The sequence below is a fragment of the Hippoglossus hippoglossus genome, chromosome 13 (assembly GCF_009819705.1).
Source record: "Hippoglossus hippoglossus isolate fHipHip1 chromosome 13, fHipHip1.pri, whole genome shotgun sequence".
Classification (NCBI taxonomy): Eukaryota; Metazoa; Chordata; class Actinopteri; order Pleuronectiformes; family Pleuronectidae; genus Hippoglossus; species Hippoglossus hippoglossus.
The window spans coordinates 24,594,920-24,612,733 of record NC_047163.1 but is presented as its reverse complement, the minus strand read 5'-3'; the positions used below and the strand labels follow the sequence as shown (position 1 = coordinate 24,612,733).

At 46.4% G+C, this 17,814-nt stretch overlaps 1 protein-coding gene across 1 annotated transcript in view; it reads left to right on the top strand.

Moving 5' to 3' along the window:
• Positions 1-7,461: 7,461 nt before the first annotated feature.
• gap43 (growth associated protein 43) overlaps positions 7,462-17,814 on the top strand; it is a 12,750-nt gene continuing 2,397 nt past the window's right edge. Inside the window, exons 1-2 of the mRNA XM_034604934.1 lie at positions 7,462-7,782; positions 14,982-15,630. Of these exons, the coding sequence (XP_034460825.1) occupies positions 7,753-7,782; positions 14,982-15,630 (679 nt within the window). The 5' untranslated portion in view covers positions 7,462-7,752. The remainder of the gene's footprint in view (positions 7,783-14,981; positions 15,631-17,814) is intronic.

Sequence of the window (17,814 nt, the reverse complement as noted above, 5' to 3'; positions counted from 1 at the left end):
CACACGAAGTTTCACGTGTCTGTCCAGCTTCGGGTCGAGCTTGAAGGCATTCAGCCACCTCTGATTGGCCAGGCCCTGAGGAGGCCCAAAGGAACAACAGCTGCTGCGGCTGAAATCATCCCCAGCATCCTCTGAAAATTGATAAATTCTAGCTGCCTGCCGGGACGGAATCGTTCCAGGAAGGCTAGAATCCTCCTCACCCTCTGAGAGGTGAGGGATGCAGACATCGTGAGGGAATTCATAACAAAGTCCCACAAAAGTCACCTGCTGCCTTGGCTCGAGGTTGCTTTTCATCACATTCACCTTGAAACCCAAGGACCGTACATGCGAGATCACCCTCTGGGTATCCTCTACAACTTGGCCAAGAGATGGAGCACAAATCAGCCAGTCGTCCAGGTAGGGAAGGATTTTTATTCCTGCCATCTGGAGAGGAGACAAGGCAGCCCCAACCACTCTGGTGAACACCCGTGGTGAGAGGGATAGGCCAAATGATAGGACCTTGAACTGATAGGCTTGCCCCTGGAATAAAAACCGAAGAAAGGGTCTGTGGTTTGGACAGATGGGCACATGCAAGTACGCATCTTCCAGATCTATCGAGGTGAACCACTCCCCTTTTTCGATAGATTCTAAGATCTGACCCTTGGTCAGCATCTTGAAAGGTCCAAGATGGGACGTATTCTGCCATCTTTTTTCGGCACGAGGAAATACGTGGAGTAGAAGCCAGCGAGCTGTTCGTCTGGATCTACTTTCATAATTTCATCCCCCTGCAGAAGGGTTAAAATGTCATGTGTCAGGATTTGAGCCTGGACTGGGTCCCTGACTATCGTCATGCGGAGCCCAGAGTAAGGGGGGGCTGCCACCAAAACTGAATTCTGTACCCCTTTGATACTGTAGCAAGCACCCATGGGTCTGATACAGTTTCTTCCCAGCTGCCCAGGCGTAGCTGGGAATGAAATTCGGCGGGCGTCCCCCCACCCCTAGACAGCACCGCCCTGAGGTCCTGAACCTCTGGGGGGGGCACTTCCTCTGGGGTGCATCTCTAGCCGAAAGACGGGAATGGAACCCTTGTCGACGTTGTGATGGCTTTTTGGAGTCACCAGAGGCTGTGAATCCTGTAGCCTGTCGCCTGCCATACACCCATGGCTCCTTACGAGCCCAGGATGATGATTGGTGGGGAGGCTGAGAGCCCCTAGGTTTATACCTGGTAGTCACAGCCCCTCTGAACGTGCGCTGTACACACTCTCTGGTACGCCGAGACTGTTCAGCCTTATCTAACAGACCCTGGGAGTAAGGATGAAACACGTATGCTGGTATGATTGGCATATTGGTCAGTTCTTTCCTGATATTCTCGGGCAGAGTTGTCTGTGCCAACCAAATCTGTCTCTGTGACATCATGGCAGATGACATAGCTGCACCAATGTCCCTTGTAAGTTGGGAATGAGTGACAAGGGCAGAGTCTATCAGGCTCATGGTGTCCTGGTCCTCTGGGTTGGCTGTTCTCCTAAGAGCTGCCAATAAAATGGCGAGTGCATTGCCCGAGCGGGCTGCTCGTGTGGCTGCATTATACGTCTGACATACCAGTCGGTCCGACTTATCACACTCTTTCAGTGGACAGCGTGGATTGGCGGTTACCCGCTCTGGACTCAGAGATGTTAAGGCTGCCATCTCCCGCTCAACTGGAGGCATACTGGAGCTTAGCCAGTCTCCGGCAACCTGCATAGAACTGAGGTGCGCCACTAGGGATGTTCCATGCTTTCCTGAGCATGTGCAAATAGTCACCAGCCACAGGTACAGTAACTGATTGCTGTGACTGAGTGATGCCGGCCCAAATCCCATCCACTGGAGCGGGAGCCTCAGTTGGAACATTGAGCCCCACAATTTTTGCCGCACTTGAAACCTTTGAGATGACGTCCATGGGTGAAGGCTCACTGTCACCCACGTTGCTGAGGTTGGCCGCCCCCTCAAATTGTATGGATTTAGGCTGCTCTAGCCCAGCAGCACCATCAGACTGCTCATCACTTTCAAAAGGGGAATTTTGAGCATAGAGAGAGAGAGAATGTCAGGCTGAACCACATTCTCCTCCTGATAGGAGGGTAACCTGCCTGGGGAGGATTCCTTTGAGTGCCCATTCCCCGATGCCTTAGCTGTTGTGGCCGGGTACTGGGCCTCAACTCTACCCAACCTTTCTGACAGACCACGTATGGCAGCTAGGATTTGCAGCTGAGTGTCATCCTGCTGACCAGCTGGGTTCTGTGAAGATTGGGGAGCCTGTTTCTTGCCTGAGTCCCGCCTGCGAACAGGGGTGTGCTCATGCCTACGTTTTCAGGGGCCTTTCCTTGAGGTGTGTCCACTTTCATTTAGTTGGGCTGGTAGAGGCTGCACTGCCCCAGCACGAACAGACTACTCCACCTATCTGGCTCTTTTAACCCCCGATCTAAATCAACTTGCCTTAAGGAAGAGATAATATAGTGATCACGTTTCCAAACTCTCATTCTACTCACTTCTGTAAGAGAAAAACTGTATGGAAACAAACAGCGTGAGATAAACAACACTTACCCGAAGCTGCAAGCAAGAGTAGTTAGTACCAGGTGCAGCAAATTAAGCTGCCTGAAACAAAGAGCAGAGTTTAACACATGCCGTGTAACCCTCTGCCTCGCTATTAGAAAAGGGGGAAACCACAAACAATCCTCAGGGACACAAGGCGCCTGCACAAAAGTGGCGGATTGATAAAAGTGGAGTCCCAAAATATATCACTTACCTGCCGGTCTCGGATGAGGCGAGTGAAGCAAAGAGGAGGCAGCGCGCTCACCGGGGAGCTTTATGGCCGGCGAGCCCATCCCCCTAAGGTCACTCACGTGAGTTTGTTGATATATGGTCTCGAGGATAGGGAGATGAGGGCATCATTCAAGGTAAAGACCGTGGTGACGGTCTGAGTGAGGTCGAAATAGATCCAGTAAAGGGAGCGAAAGAGCAGTGTAGTGTGAGAAAACTTCGGGAGGTTAAAGACCAGTCAAGCTGCTGCATTCTGGATGAGCTGCAGAGGTCGGATGGCACTAGCAGGCACACCAGCCAGGAGGGAGTTGCAGAAGTCCAGGCATGAGACGACAAGAGCCTGTGCTGCAAATAACTAATTATAAATCAATTTGTGACAACAACTAGGCAACCTATAAGGACAGAAACCATATTTGACATGTCCTTTGACTTTTTAATCATAATCCATGCCCCATCCATTAACATGGAGGAGGCTGGGTTAATAAAATGATTTGGCTGTTATGTCAGTCATTTTCAGTCTATAGTTTAATCAGCACTGTTACTGTCCAGTATGTCTTTAATCTTATTGTTTACCCACGCATTCTATAGCTCTTGTTTTTGTAAAAACCTTAAATAAGATTTTAATACAACACGATTTTCTGCCTCTAAACAGGGTACAGTTCATTGATCAATGGTTATGGAAAAATTTGATGTTATTTGCTTTCAGCTTGATATTCCTATAGAGCTTATTGGTGGCTTGTATTCACAGATGCGGTGACCTTTCACTGTGCAGATGAGGGGCTTCATCACCATCAGTCTAAAAGGACAGACTGCATTGCTGATGTACAATGCGGCAACTATATCATGCAATATATGAACATATTCAAACGAATTAAAGGTAAAAATGTGATCTGCAACGCACCTATACTCTCCCAGGTTTTCTTCCACAGTTCACATGCAACACCTACATTATGTTTTACTGAAATATAAATAGTTCACTGAAAGTAGGACGACTAACACTGCTCCAAAAGGAAAGCACACTCAAATAGAACGAGAAACGAACAACTCATCATTAGAAGATGATGGTGACAAAGTCTTGTGGGTAAAACAGAAATGGAAAGGGATAACACATTGTAAACCGGGTGTCCCATTTTTTATAATAGACCACACTGTAATCGCAAAAGAAGTAATCACAGCCAGTAGCAGCAGCGACTCACAGCAAAGTGTTGCCAGAACACACTGTACCCTGCCTGTTTCCTGGATATTGGCAGGACAGTGTGACGTTATTGATCTCTGTCGTCTGTACAGCAGCATATTCAGCTGCTTAACAGAAAAAATCCGATAGCTGGACATAGATTAGCATGTTAAAACATAAAGGCCAGCTACATTAGGCTGGGTCAGTCTGCTGTCAACTGCTGGCCAATCTGCTGGATTGTTTTCAAAGATCATCCCACACACTCACATTCTTTAGCTTCATGGCTTCTAGGGTTTTGGATTTTTGTTCTTCATTTAGAGAACCACAATACTTTGTAACAGGGGATCAAATTTGTATTGAGGTTTTTATTCAATTATTTCTTACTAGTGCCGTGCCGTTTCTAAACCTGCCTGTTCTCTTGTCCTGTGTAAATGCTCTGGAACTACTTCAGAATTCTTTCTTATCTCAAACAGTTCTACAATATACTGTCACTTTTTACTGTTTGTGTGCTGGACGTTGTGTGCAGAGTTTTTTATACAGTCTAGTAAGTTAGGAAACTGTGTGTTCATCATACCTGGTTTATCTGCAGTAAATATTTCATAGTCACAGATTATTATCACATTAAACAGAATTTGCTTTATTACTGTTCACTACTTTTCAAAATAATAGCTTTGTAATTCCCCTCGCTATAAAACATTGCAGCAACAAAACAAATATTGTATTGATACTTTGTGTGTCTGTCTCTCTGCGATATGGTGACATTATCAAGATCATCTGGCTGCTGTAGTTTATAGGATGCAGAAGAAGACATGTCGAACTCGGTCTCTGGACTGACTGCTAGTACACAGCGACGCCTCCACTGACTTCTACAGGGCACTGGTCCCCTGTTTTTTCAAAGTTCACAAATATTGAAGGTATCCCATGTCCAAATCAAAGAAAACTCAGCACTGCACTTCCCTGGGCCGTTAACAATTCACATGTCAAGTGTTGAGTCATAAGATATGTGTTTGACATACAGAAAGACGTTTGTGTAATTAGTGTGCAGATTTGTCTCTTGCAATGTTTCCAGTGTGGGGATTTGATTTGAAGATAGTTTGAGGTACTGTTGAGCATTTGTTAAGATTATACTAATGTCTTTGGATCAAATATTATTAAGTTAATATGATAGAGAGGCAGAAAACAGATTATAGTTATATACAGAAGGATGACAAACAGAAGTGTATGAGTCAGTTGCTGTGACCAACTCCCCGTCATCCATTCTCCAAGTGTCTGAAACTCTTACTCAGGGACTTTGGTGTTTTAACAGTGGTGGTGGATAGTGCCACTCCAAAGCCTCTCACTGGTGCACGCTAGGAAATACATCTGGTGCTGCAGCAGACAACTATATATATTTTTTCTTTCGCTTATTTTTTAAAATTTTTTGTCTTACCAAATGAAAATTGCTATAAAATGCCCAAGGTAACATGCTTAAACTGCCTGATATCCAGATAATATATTCAATTTGATATAATAGAAGATTAAATATTCACATCTAGGAAGCGAGAGCAAATGATTGTTTGACCTGCTCCAGAAATGACATAATTAAATAACCCACTTGAAGCATTTTAATTTTCTATAAATTAACCGGCTAAATGACTATTGATTTCATCTCTGCTCTGGTGACTAGTGAAGGCCATGACACAGGATTCATTACAGTTTCATTCTCATCAAACTCATATCTTTATTTCTCTACTCATTAATCAGTTCTTTTGGTAGATACATGTGAGAAGTGGGGTCTCAGACAACTTTAGAGGATGTGGACAAAGTCAGTTCTGCTACAGTTGTTCCAGTGGGGGACAGTGAAGTGGCGTCTGATGAGTATGAATGTTAAAGCAGGGCAAGTGCTGAGAAAGATGATGCACACTCAGCAGAAGATGATTACAGCGTGTGTGTCATACAGCCGCTCTATGGTCCATGATGACACATAGTGATGATGTAGTACAGCCAAGTAATGGTGCCAGATTCTCCTGTGTGGTGGCAGGCGACCACCAGGAAAGCTGTGGCTCAGCGGAGGAGGTTAATGATTTCCCCTCAGTGAACTGGATGTGGAATAATCCTGTAAAAGAGAAGAATAGCAGAGCACAACAGGATTCTTCTTCCTCCTCCTCCTCCTCCTCCTCCTCCTCCTCCTCCTCCTCCTCCTTCTTTTATCCTCCCCTCCATCCTAGTCTACATCCTCTTGTAACCCATCATCCCTCCCTCCATACTTATTGTGTCTGTAGCATCTGCTTGGTGCTCGCCGGTGTCAGAGCGGGGGTGCTGGCTCCTCTGACACCACAGTTTGTGTTTGTGTGTGTGTATTAGTATTTGTGTGTGTTATATGAAAGACAAATACAGAGTGTGGGTGTTTGCTTGAGCATGCGCCTGCCTACTACACCATAGGGTAATGGTTATAAATGCAGTTGTGGGAATAATGCATGCGTTGTGCCTGCCCATTAAACTAGACTGTGCAGCAAATGTGGGCACAGAGGGAGAGAAAAAAAGGGGGGAGGAGAACGAGAGAAGCAATTCGGCTGCCTGTCTGCCACACCCAGCCCTTGCTTCCTCCTCCCAACTTCATCCCTTCCTCTCCTCTCTCCATCTCTCTCTCTCTCTCTCTCTCTCTCTCTCTCTCTCTCTCTCTCTCTCTCTCTCTCTCTCTCTCTCTCTCTCTCTCTCTCACACACACACACACACACGCCATCCTCCCCCTCTGCTCTTCTAGTCTATCTGTTGGTGTTTCCATGAGAACAGAGAGCGCTGGGTATGGGTGGGTGGGTTGGTGGTGCGGGTGACGTGTCCTGAGAGCACAGATCTGTGCGTGTGTGCACGTACACGGTGCATGCGCCTCATCACTGCTCTCTTTCACACGTCTCTCCTGGCAAGAGCCGCTCCTGGCCATGCCAGAAAACATGTTTTCGGCATCGCCGTAGCAATTCGGACACAGAGCTCACCGGCTCACCGGCTCACCGGCTCACCGGCTCACAACACACTGATCTGAGATCCAGAAGAGTGTGTAACACACAGTCTGAGAGGGAGCAATCAGAGGATTTGTATTCTATCAGGGAGTCTGTTTTTATTATAAAGACACCTCCTTATGAATGTGAGGGGGAGGAGGGGATGCAAAAAAGAGTGGTGAGGATGAACAAAAATAAAGCACAATGAAAAAAAAGATAAATCAGGGCAAATATTGGAGGTATCCAGTCAGTTATTAAGGGAGAGTCTTTTTAGGGTGGGGCCGCAGCTTTTGATGGAGCCAGGCTGAAAGAGAGAAGGAGGAGGAGGAGGAGGAGGGTGAGAAGATGTAGAGGAGAGGAGTGCTGATCTAAAAGAGGTGGTGGGGGGTTCATAACTATGAGTGAGAAGAGGAGGAGGAGGAGAATGGGGGGGGGGTGGGGTAGTGTGAAGCGAAGAGGGGAGGGGAGAGGGGTGGTGGGAGTGAGGATAAGGGAGGGGTTTAAAGGCTGGGCTTTTAGTCATTGTCAGGCAGCGGGTAGGAGAGAGAGAGAGAGAGAGAGAGAGAGAGAGGGTGAGGTGCATCCAGGCAGACCAAGTGTAGAGCGTGTGTGTGCAAACTGGGATGAGTAAATGCACAGAGCAGCTTAGCTGTTGATACAGCCAGAGACAGAGGGAGAGAGAGAGTGAGAGTGAGAGAGAGAGAGAGAGAGAGAGAGAGTGTGTGCACGAAAGCGAGCGAGAGAGAGAGAGGGTGAGAGAGAAGAAGTGAAAGGGAGAAAAGGGAAGAAAGAAGCAGAGAAGAAAAAAGGGAGGATACTACATCTACAACTATGCTGTGCTGCATAAGAAGAACCAAACCGGTAAACTGCTCTTTTGTTTTTCCTTTATCACTGAATTCAGCTCTCCTCTCATGACAGAATGCTGCAGCTCAACTCTGAACTTTGTGACTTTGGGTGTGTAGTCAGATGAGGATGCTCGAGGTGGGATCAGAGGAAAGAAATGTGGGTGTAATTTGTGTTGGACTCGAGGCCCTGGCTTTGACAGGAGTGTATCCACACAGCCCAGACACGCCTAGTTAATGTGATTATCCTGCATGAATGGATGTTGCCACAATGCCTCTCAGACCTCACACTGTACTCGCAGAGAAGCACCAGGCTGTAACTTGATCTCGGGCATTCCCTCGTATTGATCAAGCACTTGTGTGAAAAAGTGAAAGATTATTGATAGACTCTGTATTGTCTCTGCTCTTAAAGCCGGGGACACTCCCCTCCTTTATTCAGGAGCTTCTCTTAACTCAACACAATGCACCATTGTTAATGGTTCTTCAGATTAATCAGGGCGAGCGACAGAGCTGCTGATTGACGCCTTGAATGTTAGAATCTGTGCTACTTCTGCTTATCCTGAAGCGTGCGGCACAGGAAAGTAAATTTCCACAGTGAGGAGCGAAAAAAGGGTGGGGTACGGATTGAGTGAGCAGCACCATCATGTCAATGGCCTCAGGGGAACACAATGGGAATAAATGAGTCTAACTGGATTATCATAGCCCTCCAGCTTTATAAGTGGATCCTGTCAATGGAGGGTACCGTGAAGTGTGCACTCATTTAAAGGGTGTGAAAGGGTGGTGTCGGGTAGTTTAGAATAACCCATGGCTGTTCTCAGTGGCAGTGAATGATAAAAAAAAAGGTGTTGCATGGAATTGGGTGGGTCTGGACAGTGGGGGGGGGGGGGGGGGAGGTGGTACTCTCCTGTGCTTCCAGCAGCTATCATGGTGGTTCTGTGTGTGATCAGGGCCGAGCTCCTCGTGCTATCTCCAAACCATTTTTGATTTTATCGGACTCATAACACAAACTGGATTCTGATGGCACTTGATTGGTTATTAAATGTCAGCCTGCATGAGTCATATCAGCTGTGGCAGGGAGCAGAGCGAGAGAGAGAGAGAGTGAGATAGAGAGAGAGAGAGAGAGATAAAGGATGCACGGCTTTAAAAGAGACATGCAGGAAGAGCAGGCAAAGGGAGGCAGGCAGAGTGGAAGGGTGCAGTGTGGCTGGTGCACATGGAGGGGTTGCCGAGAGGAGGTGGAGAATGAAGGGAACCTGGTGGGCACAGAAATAGAGGAGGAAAAAAAAAGAAGCTGGGGTGGGGAGGGGGGGGGGGGGGGGTGCAAGGTATGGAGGAAGGTGGAGAGAGGCAGGCATGCAGCAAAGCAAAAAAGGAATTAAAAGTATATGGTGGCTACAAGAATAGGGGATGATGGTCGACAGAGTTGAGCAGGCGCGAATGTGAGGAAGATTAGGGGAGGTGGGAAACACGAAGGAACAGAAGCCGGCGTGCTGCACACTGCAGCCATGTGGGTGAGGCACCGGCTTTTCCCTCAGAGTGCCGTCGCTGCCTCGAGCGTGCGCATCTCGCCACAGGGGGAAAAGAAAAAAAAATCTGCTCGACCTGCAAGCACTTATCCTCCTGCTCCTCCTGCTTTTCATGAGCAGGGGCATAAATGAATCCAGACACATTGGTCTTCACGGATGGGTGAGCGAAGAGCGTGCTTTTCTGCCTTCAAACGCGACAATGTTGCTGAGGGTGCTGCCATTGTGGAGTGTTAAGTGCTGTTGCAACATCCTCACTATTGGAGTGGCTACTAGCACTTAATTCAACACGCTTTTAGCAGTGCAGATTTCGTAAGCTTTAGGTTCATGGAAATTTTGAGCAAAAACCCAACCTTATTGCTTCAACCACAAAACATGCCGCTTATCCTTGACTCAGGGTTTTGGGGAAAGAGCAACGATCAAGTTCTTAAGTCTAGTTCCATCTGAAGTTATTCTCAAAATCATGTCTTCCTCCTTGCTCGGCCTGCTCAGAGCTGCCGTTTTCCTAATGAACGAGGCCTTCTTACCACATCCCGCCCATGTCTGCTCCTCTCGCTTCGCCCCACCTCCTTTCCCAGTTCTCCTTGCACCAGGGCCATACCTACGTTTACCTGAAGCTTCCATCCTTCTCGACCAAACTCCAAATATCAAAACCCAGACTGCTGACTTAGAGAAAATGATCTCCTCTTACACTGTGCCTCCTCGTGCCCTTTCCTCAGAGCCGGGCTTCAGCCACAGCCCATATTTCCTGATCCTGCCCCCCCTCCCCCCTCCCAGGAACCATGCATGTCCAAATCCCAGCCTCTTTCCTCGAGTTCCTCTGCACTTGCCCCTCTCCCTACATCCACACTGCCCGGCCCCTGTGGGATCAGCGGCGATTGCGGAGCCTTTGTTCAGGCAGAGAGCCGGCATAATTGAATTAAAGGCTGCTCCAGAGGATGTAATGACGCTGGCATATGGCTGCTTATTAGTTGCTGCGGTGCATCTTTTCCTGGGCCGTCGTAAAAAGAAACAGCGCGTCCTTTACCATCGCTCATCAATTCCCTGTCAAAGGAGGGGGGGGGGGGGGGGGGGGGTGGGGGGGGGGGGGGGGGGGGGGGGGGGGTAGAGAGAGGGAGATGGTGAGCGAGCGGGGGGCTGTGGCAGTCACCACCTGAGCCCCCCTCTCCTCATCTGCAGGAGATAGCTGGCTAAAAGGGTGTGGTGCTCCGCTGTGTCTGGCTGCATGTGTGTGTGTGTGTGTGTGTGTGTGTGTGTGTGTGTGTGGTGAGAAGGGAGTTGCGAGAATGAGTGGGTAGCAGTTTGTTCAGTGAGAAAAGAGAGTGAAAGACGACCAAGAGAGAGAAAAAGGAGATATTCAGCAGTTGCAGACAGCAGCCAGTCTGAACGGTTCCTGCAGAAAAAGCAGACAGCCATTGGAATCATGCTGGGATTTATAGGTGTCTTTGCAGGAAGTGTGAGTGGCTCAAATGATCCCTCTGGCTTCCTAGTAATAATATGACAAATGTTAAGGGAGTTTTTCCTGTTATTTAAATGAGACCATACTCATATCATATGTATCTTCAGTAATTTTACATTAAAGTGACTTATTTAGAGTAAATTCGGCTGCTGCACCTGTTAGGTGTGTGATAGAAAGGGGCCTCTGCAAGGCAACGTTCTGTGACTCCACCATTATCAATGCAAATATTACCTTTAGTATTCCTCTCCCCCCTCTTGCCAGCAGCATTCGATCTGAGGCCGGGCAGAGCGGCGAGGTGAAAAGGGAGTGTCCCTCTTGAATGGATCAGGCTAATAATTAAAAAGAAACTGATTATATGCATCCCTGATGTGTGCATTACCGTGAGCTGTGGCTCTGTGGTACCTCAACCAGCACCATGTCTTCCTCCGTTTCTCCCCCCTTCCCCTCCTCCTCCACCCCCCCCCCCCCCCCCCCCCCCCCCCCCCCCAGCCTGAAACAAGTCCCTAATGGCACTGGCAATGAGGCAGTGCGAAGGTGGCGGATTGTTGCTGTGTGTCACCATTGGGGGATGGTGTGTGTGTGTGTGTGCGTGTGTGTGTGTGTGTGTGTGTGTGAGAGAGAGAGAGAGAGACTGTGAGCGCAGTTATGGATCGTTCGGTAAACCATTGACTCTGGGGTGTGGTTCTCACGACAGCCGGTGCCCACCCAAGGACAGAGGCAGACAGGGGAGAGCGGGAGCACAGGCTGCGGCCGAGCTGTAATAGACACATCTAGCAGTCAGATAATGTGCTCAACACATTTTAGCACAGCCATTTGTTACCTTCACAGACAGGGCAGACAGGCACGCTTGTATTCAGATGAATTAACCTGTGATGTGCTGTACGTTCAGATTCTGAACACGACGATGGCCGTCATTATTTTTTCACCTAGATGTGTAACCATGTCAGTGTGTCCCACAGAAAATATCAAATTTTCACAACATTATACTGGATCCATTATAATCCAGGAGAATCCTTTTGCAATCATGCCAGAGAAGCACTAGTGAAAACACACCTTTTCTGCTGGATAATAAACACAGTTTTCATCGGTTTAATGGCGTATCTAGAGCAACCAGCAAAGACCATGTTCAAAGGGGGAAGCATCGCAGGCTAATAGTAATAAGTCATTTGATTAACCTGATAATGCAAATATGTTGTCTATCTGCAAATTAATCAAGGACATGGTGGAGTCTTGGTGTGGAGGGAGTTGTGTCTTGTGGTGTGCTGCACCTTTGGGAGGTGCTGCTGTATTTATGAATGAAAATGTGTGCCGCACAGACACCGAGTGGAACAGAGCCTGCAGGAGGGTGCGTGACCGGAGTTCAATTAACAGTCAGAGTCTCAAGAAGCCAATCTCAAAGCGTTTGCTGCAGTTTCTTCTGCGTAGATGTTGAGAGGTTTTAAGCTATTGCTCCACTATAGGTTATATATTACAATAAATTACATGTGACAAATTTGAAAGTAGAACTGTAATGATTTTTACAGATGACAGCAGTCAGATAATCACAGCGTAGCACTTTTAGATGGTGATTCACAGACAAATGTCAATAATTCAAATGATGATGCTACAGTTGTGGTCAGACCATGATGTGCTGTGATCTTTCTTCCCCTTGTCTCCATGCACTGATATGAGATCACTTGGCACTCTGCTGGTATTTTATTACATTTGGACACATACACACCCAGATCTCTAAAGTAAATGACATCCCCCTCTGTTCCAGAAATGATGTCATACCCCCCCTATTCCCAAACACCCTCATCCATCGCTCCCTCTTTCTCTCAGTCTGACTCACCGTTCGCAGCCAGTAAGTAATTCTATTTAAGTTAAGTGCTTGGGTCAAAATTTTGGCAATTGTGAGCACCTATGAGATCAGATATAATAACGGCCCAATAAGTCAACAGAGGCCAGCGTGTGATTAAGAGGAGAGGGTGTGCCAGTCTGTCTGCCTCCATGCTGGCTGTCTGCTCCAACAGCTCTGCACCCGCTGAAGTTTATTTAGTAGTTAATCGTTAAGAAAACAGCCCCACTTTGGTTTTCAAGCATAAATCCCCAAACTAAAGGGAGCAGCATAAATACCTAAAAAAAAATCGATAGACTTATAGAGGTTTTTAATATTGCATTTCACAAAATTGCTTCAGAAATATGGCGTGTCGGACTGCAGGACGGCCCAGGGCGGGATTTACACCCTGAACCCAGGGGATTGCATGTGAATAAAGGTGGAGGAGGTGAATATACCAACACAGCTGCACCTTGGCCTCGCTGCTCCAATATTGCACTGACACACTGACCCTGAAGGGGACATGTTGGTTTAGGGCCTCTGGCTCTTTAATCATGTCGTGCAGATGTGATTCCTCACGCAGGCAGCTGTCCAAGTCAAACCTCATCTCTGATATAATGACACTGGCAGAGGTAGGTATCAGGAAACAGACGGATGGATGCAGCTACACAGAACACTTCCACTTGAATTCCCTGACCTTAAGCATAATGCTACTGCGCTGTGACACAGACCACTTACATACTGATATACAAACATACATTTACACTCACAACCACTCTGTCCAGCCCTGTACCGCGCCCTGCTGCTACCCCACACAGCCCCTCCCTACCCATGCTGATTGCTCCCCCTGATTTACGAGTTCCTATTGGGCCATTCCCCCGAGGGGTCAGGTGCACTGCCAATCAGGGTGACATATAGTCTTTCACAGCACCAACCAGCAGACAGCGTCGTGATGAGTTAGCACTCTGGTTGTCAAGGTAACCTTTGATGGTTGGGAGGGGTAAGGCAGTGAATGCTGTGGAGATTCCAGGCAGCTCGTTCCCTAGCAGCCAGAGATGGAGCAGTAGTATCTTACTGTAACTCAGGAGATAGGCTAGATATTTTTGGGAGAGAGAGATGACATTTTTGGGATATCCTCAGCAGATAACACTGACACTGACAGAGCAGTTCTACATTTAAGTTTAATCATTCACTGATTCTAATTCAGCAGCGTTATCAAAAGGGAAAATATCAACGTCATGCCTGGATTGAATAACCACAATAAATGCCGGGAGTCATTTGTCGAGCCCCAAATCCCAGTGTATCCAATTCATTATGTTCAGAGAATCAACCCACACACAAATCTGTTATTCTCACGATTCACCGTGCCACTAAATCTCCCTTTTGCAGCACACATGAAATGGTACAACACTGTACATTCACTCCACTGTCAAAACAAACACTGGCTTCTGACAAAGCCGTGATACCTGGAAGGACACAAACCCTCAAACCCATTTAGCTTCTGCTGTTTTTCACATCTTTATCATTTGGCTAACTTATGCTGCACTGCCTGCATGCTCTTTGACTATTTCTGTTTTGCTTCATGTTGCTTATTCACATTCATTTAAGGTGCACATTTTAATCTTTGGATCAGTTGAACCTTGGCTAGAGAATATTTTACCTTGATTTGTTTGCCTGTTCATTTTGAATGTACTGATTCGTTTTGTTTGCCACTTTCAGTGCTCATCATTCATTCCTTTATTTGATTTGATTTCTTTTCATTAGATTTTTATGACTCATAGCACAACCCACTATTTGATGGACAACTATGGATCCACTCACCCAAGGTAATATCATGGAACCCCTTTCAATGTTACATCCTTTACTACCCTATTCCTAACTCTGTTCCTTATCCACTCCTACACTTATTCTAAAGAAGTCCTGAAACCCTAATCCAAGCTTGCCCCAGTCTATAACTCTCCAGTGACACACCAGTTCATAAGTTAACTAACAGCTCCCTCATAGCACATACGTATGTCTCTTTCTGTCTTCTGACCTTTCAACTCATGACATATTGTATCTACCATTGGTAAATAAAAGTATGCCAGCATGATTATTTGGGATGATCATCTTCAATCTACCGAGCAACAGGGACACGTTTTTAGTGTAGCGACCAGTCCCTTTGCTGGTTTCCAGTGGACCTACCACTGGAAAAAGAAAAATGTTTACCCATTTTGAAAAGAATGCTTCAATCGGTGACACACAAAGAATTAAATTAAATTGTGTTGATCTAAGTTTGTTAATGTTAATTTGAGCAAGCCTAATTCATCTGTGTGTTGCCAACTGAGGTAATGTTTTAAGTTGGTAAACGATTTTCCTTTTTTCAGTGTATACAGAGCTGAGTATGATGTTAACCTGCTGTATTTTCTCTTGTCTGCCAGGTGGAGAAGAACGAGGAGGCCGACCAGAAGATTGAACAGGATGGCACCACCAACAAACCTGAGGACAAGGCCCACAAGGCTGCCACCAAAATACAGGCCAGCTTCCGTGGACACATAACTCGGAAAAAGATGAAAGATGGAGAGGAAGAGAAGGAAGGAGACAGTCCTGCTGGTGCAGAGGAGGCGACAGAGGGAGGAGACGAGGTCAAGAAAGCAGAGGGAGAGGAGGCACCTGCAAAGGAGGAGGAGGCTGCGGGAGAGGAGACCAAGAAGGAGGAGGAAAGAAGCCAGGCCAAGAGCCCAGTGGCGGACAAGCCAGCTAATTCTCCAGCAGCTGCTGCTGCTGCCTCTCCTGCAGGCGCAGCAACGTCTCCCGTAGCAGCGGCCCCAGCTGCTGCTTCTCCTACAGCCGCCACAGCGTCCTCTGAGCCCCAGAAAGAGGAGCCAAAGGCTGAGGAGAAAGCTGAGGAGAAGCCCAAAGAGGTAGAGGCCCCAGTGGCGGCAGCCAAGAGTCCCACCATAGCCACAGCTGAGGAGAAGAAGGATGAGGAGAAGAGTGAAGTGAAAAAGGAGGAGGCCAGACAAGCCGACGTGCCTGCTGCTGTCAGCCCGACAGCTGAGAAGGAAGAGCCTAACCAAACAAAAGAAGGTTTGCTGATTATTCCTATAATGTTCTTATAGAAAACTTTTCATTACAGTAAGATTCAAAACATGGCATGTAGACAAGCACATGCCAAATAAAATAAGTCCACTTGTATAGCCACTACAAATACTGAAGTGTGTACATGTTTGTGAGGGCACTGAATTGTCAGACAAAAATAATTCCAGACACTCTCACCAATCAAAAGGCAATTTAGTGTAAAAATCTTATAAACGGAGAATACGAGAGCCCTCCCTTAGTCTGCTTGGCAGGCTCCACTGGAAATAACTGCTTGTTGGGTCTTTGGGATTTAAAGATCTTTGGCAGAGCTCCACCTCTCGCTGGTTAACAGAGAGACGCAGCTCAATATTAGATTAGACAGACTTGCATCTTAGTCTGAGCAAGATGGGAACTCCATATTGATGAGGTGTGGAGATACGCAGGGTGAGCTCTGGTAAAGAATGAGGAATGAGAACTTGGGAATGGTCATATCTCAAAGTTATTGCGAAGAAGTGAGATTTTATTGTTTGCTAAATGAGAATACATCGCTTTGAGTCATGAACATCTTGGATGAGATTTTCATGATAACAGAACCTGTTATTCTTGCTGCTACAGACATTGACTCAAAAGAAAACAGTTCGGTGAAAACACTGGTGTCATCCCTGATGCCTGGGCATCCAACAGCAGCTAATAGATTTCAGAGCATACAACCATGAGATGTCCAATCATAGCAGAATGTGACTGTGAGAAGAAACTGGAAGGTCATAGAATGATATGTTGATAAAATGCACTTCCACAACATTCACTTGACATGAACTATATTTCTGGTCCAAGGACTCTCAGACTGGGTCAGACAGGTAGTTAATGGAGCTTGCTCAGAAACTCACACTCTCTCTCACACACACACACACACACACACACACACACACACACACACACACACACACACACACACACACACACACACACACACCAACTGGAGAACTACATGGAAACTAGGTCACCTAGGCAGCAGTCTCTCCCTGTTGTCATAGTTACCGCCTCAATGGGATACCTGGCCTGCATGAAGCATAGTGGCGAGAACAGGTGCTCTGATTTAAATGAATGATTAATGACTGGTCACAATCCACACAAACAAACACTACTCTCCACAAAGAGCTGCTAATTAAAAACCCACGGCTGCTCTTAATCTGCTTTACCAACTGATCTGACTCAGAGAGCAAATTAATATTTATAACAAAGTCACTTGGTTAGATTTTTTCAACACAGGCTGTGTTACACGCACAAGGACGTAGGTACTCCGATCTGACTGAATAATTCATGAGGTGGCCTGTGTACGATCCACATTCTCCGCCAAGGATGATCTGCGCTCCAGGGTTCACTTAGTTACATCCGACCAAGTTGGTAGATGTCACAGAGTGATGATTTAGCACCTTACATCCCTACAATTGACAACAAACAAGCAGTTTAAAGACAGTTAAAGTATAAAAATGCATTAACAAGCTCAATTTTAATTCAAATAACAGAACAAACAAGAAAACAAAGAAAAAAACGTATATACACATAGATTTTTGTATGAGTAAATTTACGCTGCTCTCATACAAAATAGAGCCTGTGTACATACTGTGTTGTAATGACACATTTAAGGCACATTTAGAAAGGTGAGAACAAAACACCATATAAAAATAAATAATATAAATAAGAATAAAATACAAAATCAAAATGATCCGCAGCTAAATTTAATGAGTTTCTCCATGACCCATACCACATCCTTCCACCAAGTTCAGTGGAAATCCGTCCTGTGGTTTTTGCGTTATCTTGCTTACAAACACAAGCAAAGAGACTGGGGTGAAAACATAACCTCCTTGGTGCGGAGGCAGTAAGACTCAAATGTAGACAAAGTCTTCGAGTGTAAATACTGGTTTGAAATTTTTTATTATAGGCTGCATACAAAATAGTGATCTGGTGATGATTGGTGCCGATCCTAGTGTTAGTTTTTTTTTTACATTTCTTATTTTCTTTAAAAGGGTGATTGTTTTCCCGTCACCGGTGAAACTAAATCACCATTTTAGTCTGTAATATCTCAGGGTGTAGATAACTGGGGTGACACTCCTGTCAGAAAACCGAGAAGCGACGAGCTCGGCACTGAACTGGGTGAAATTGCATTTGCATCTCACAGTTCAGTGGCTTCAG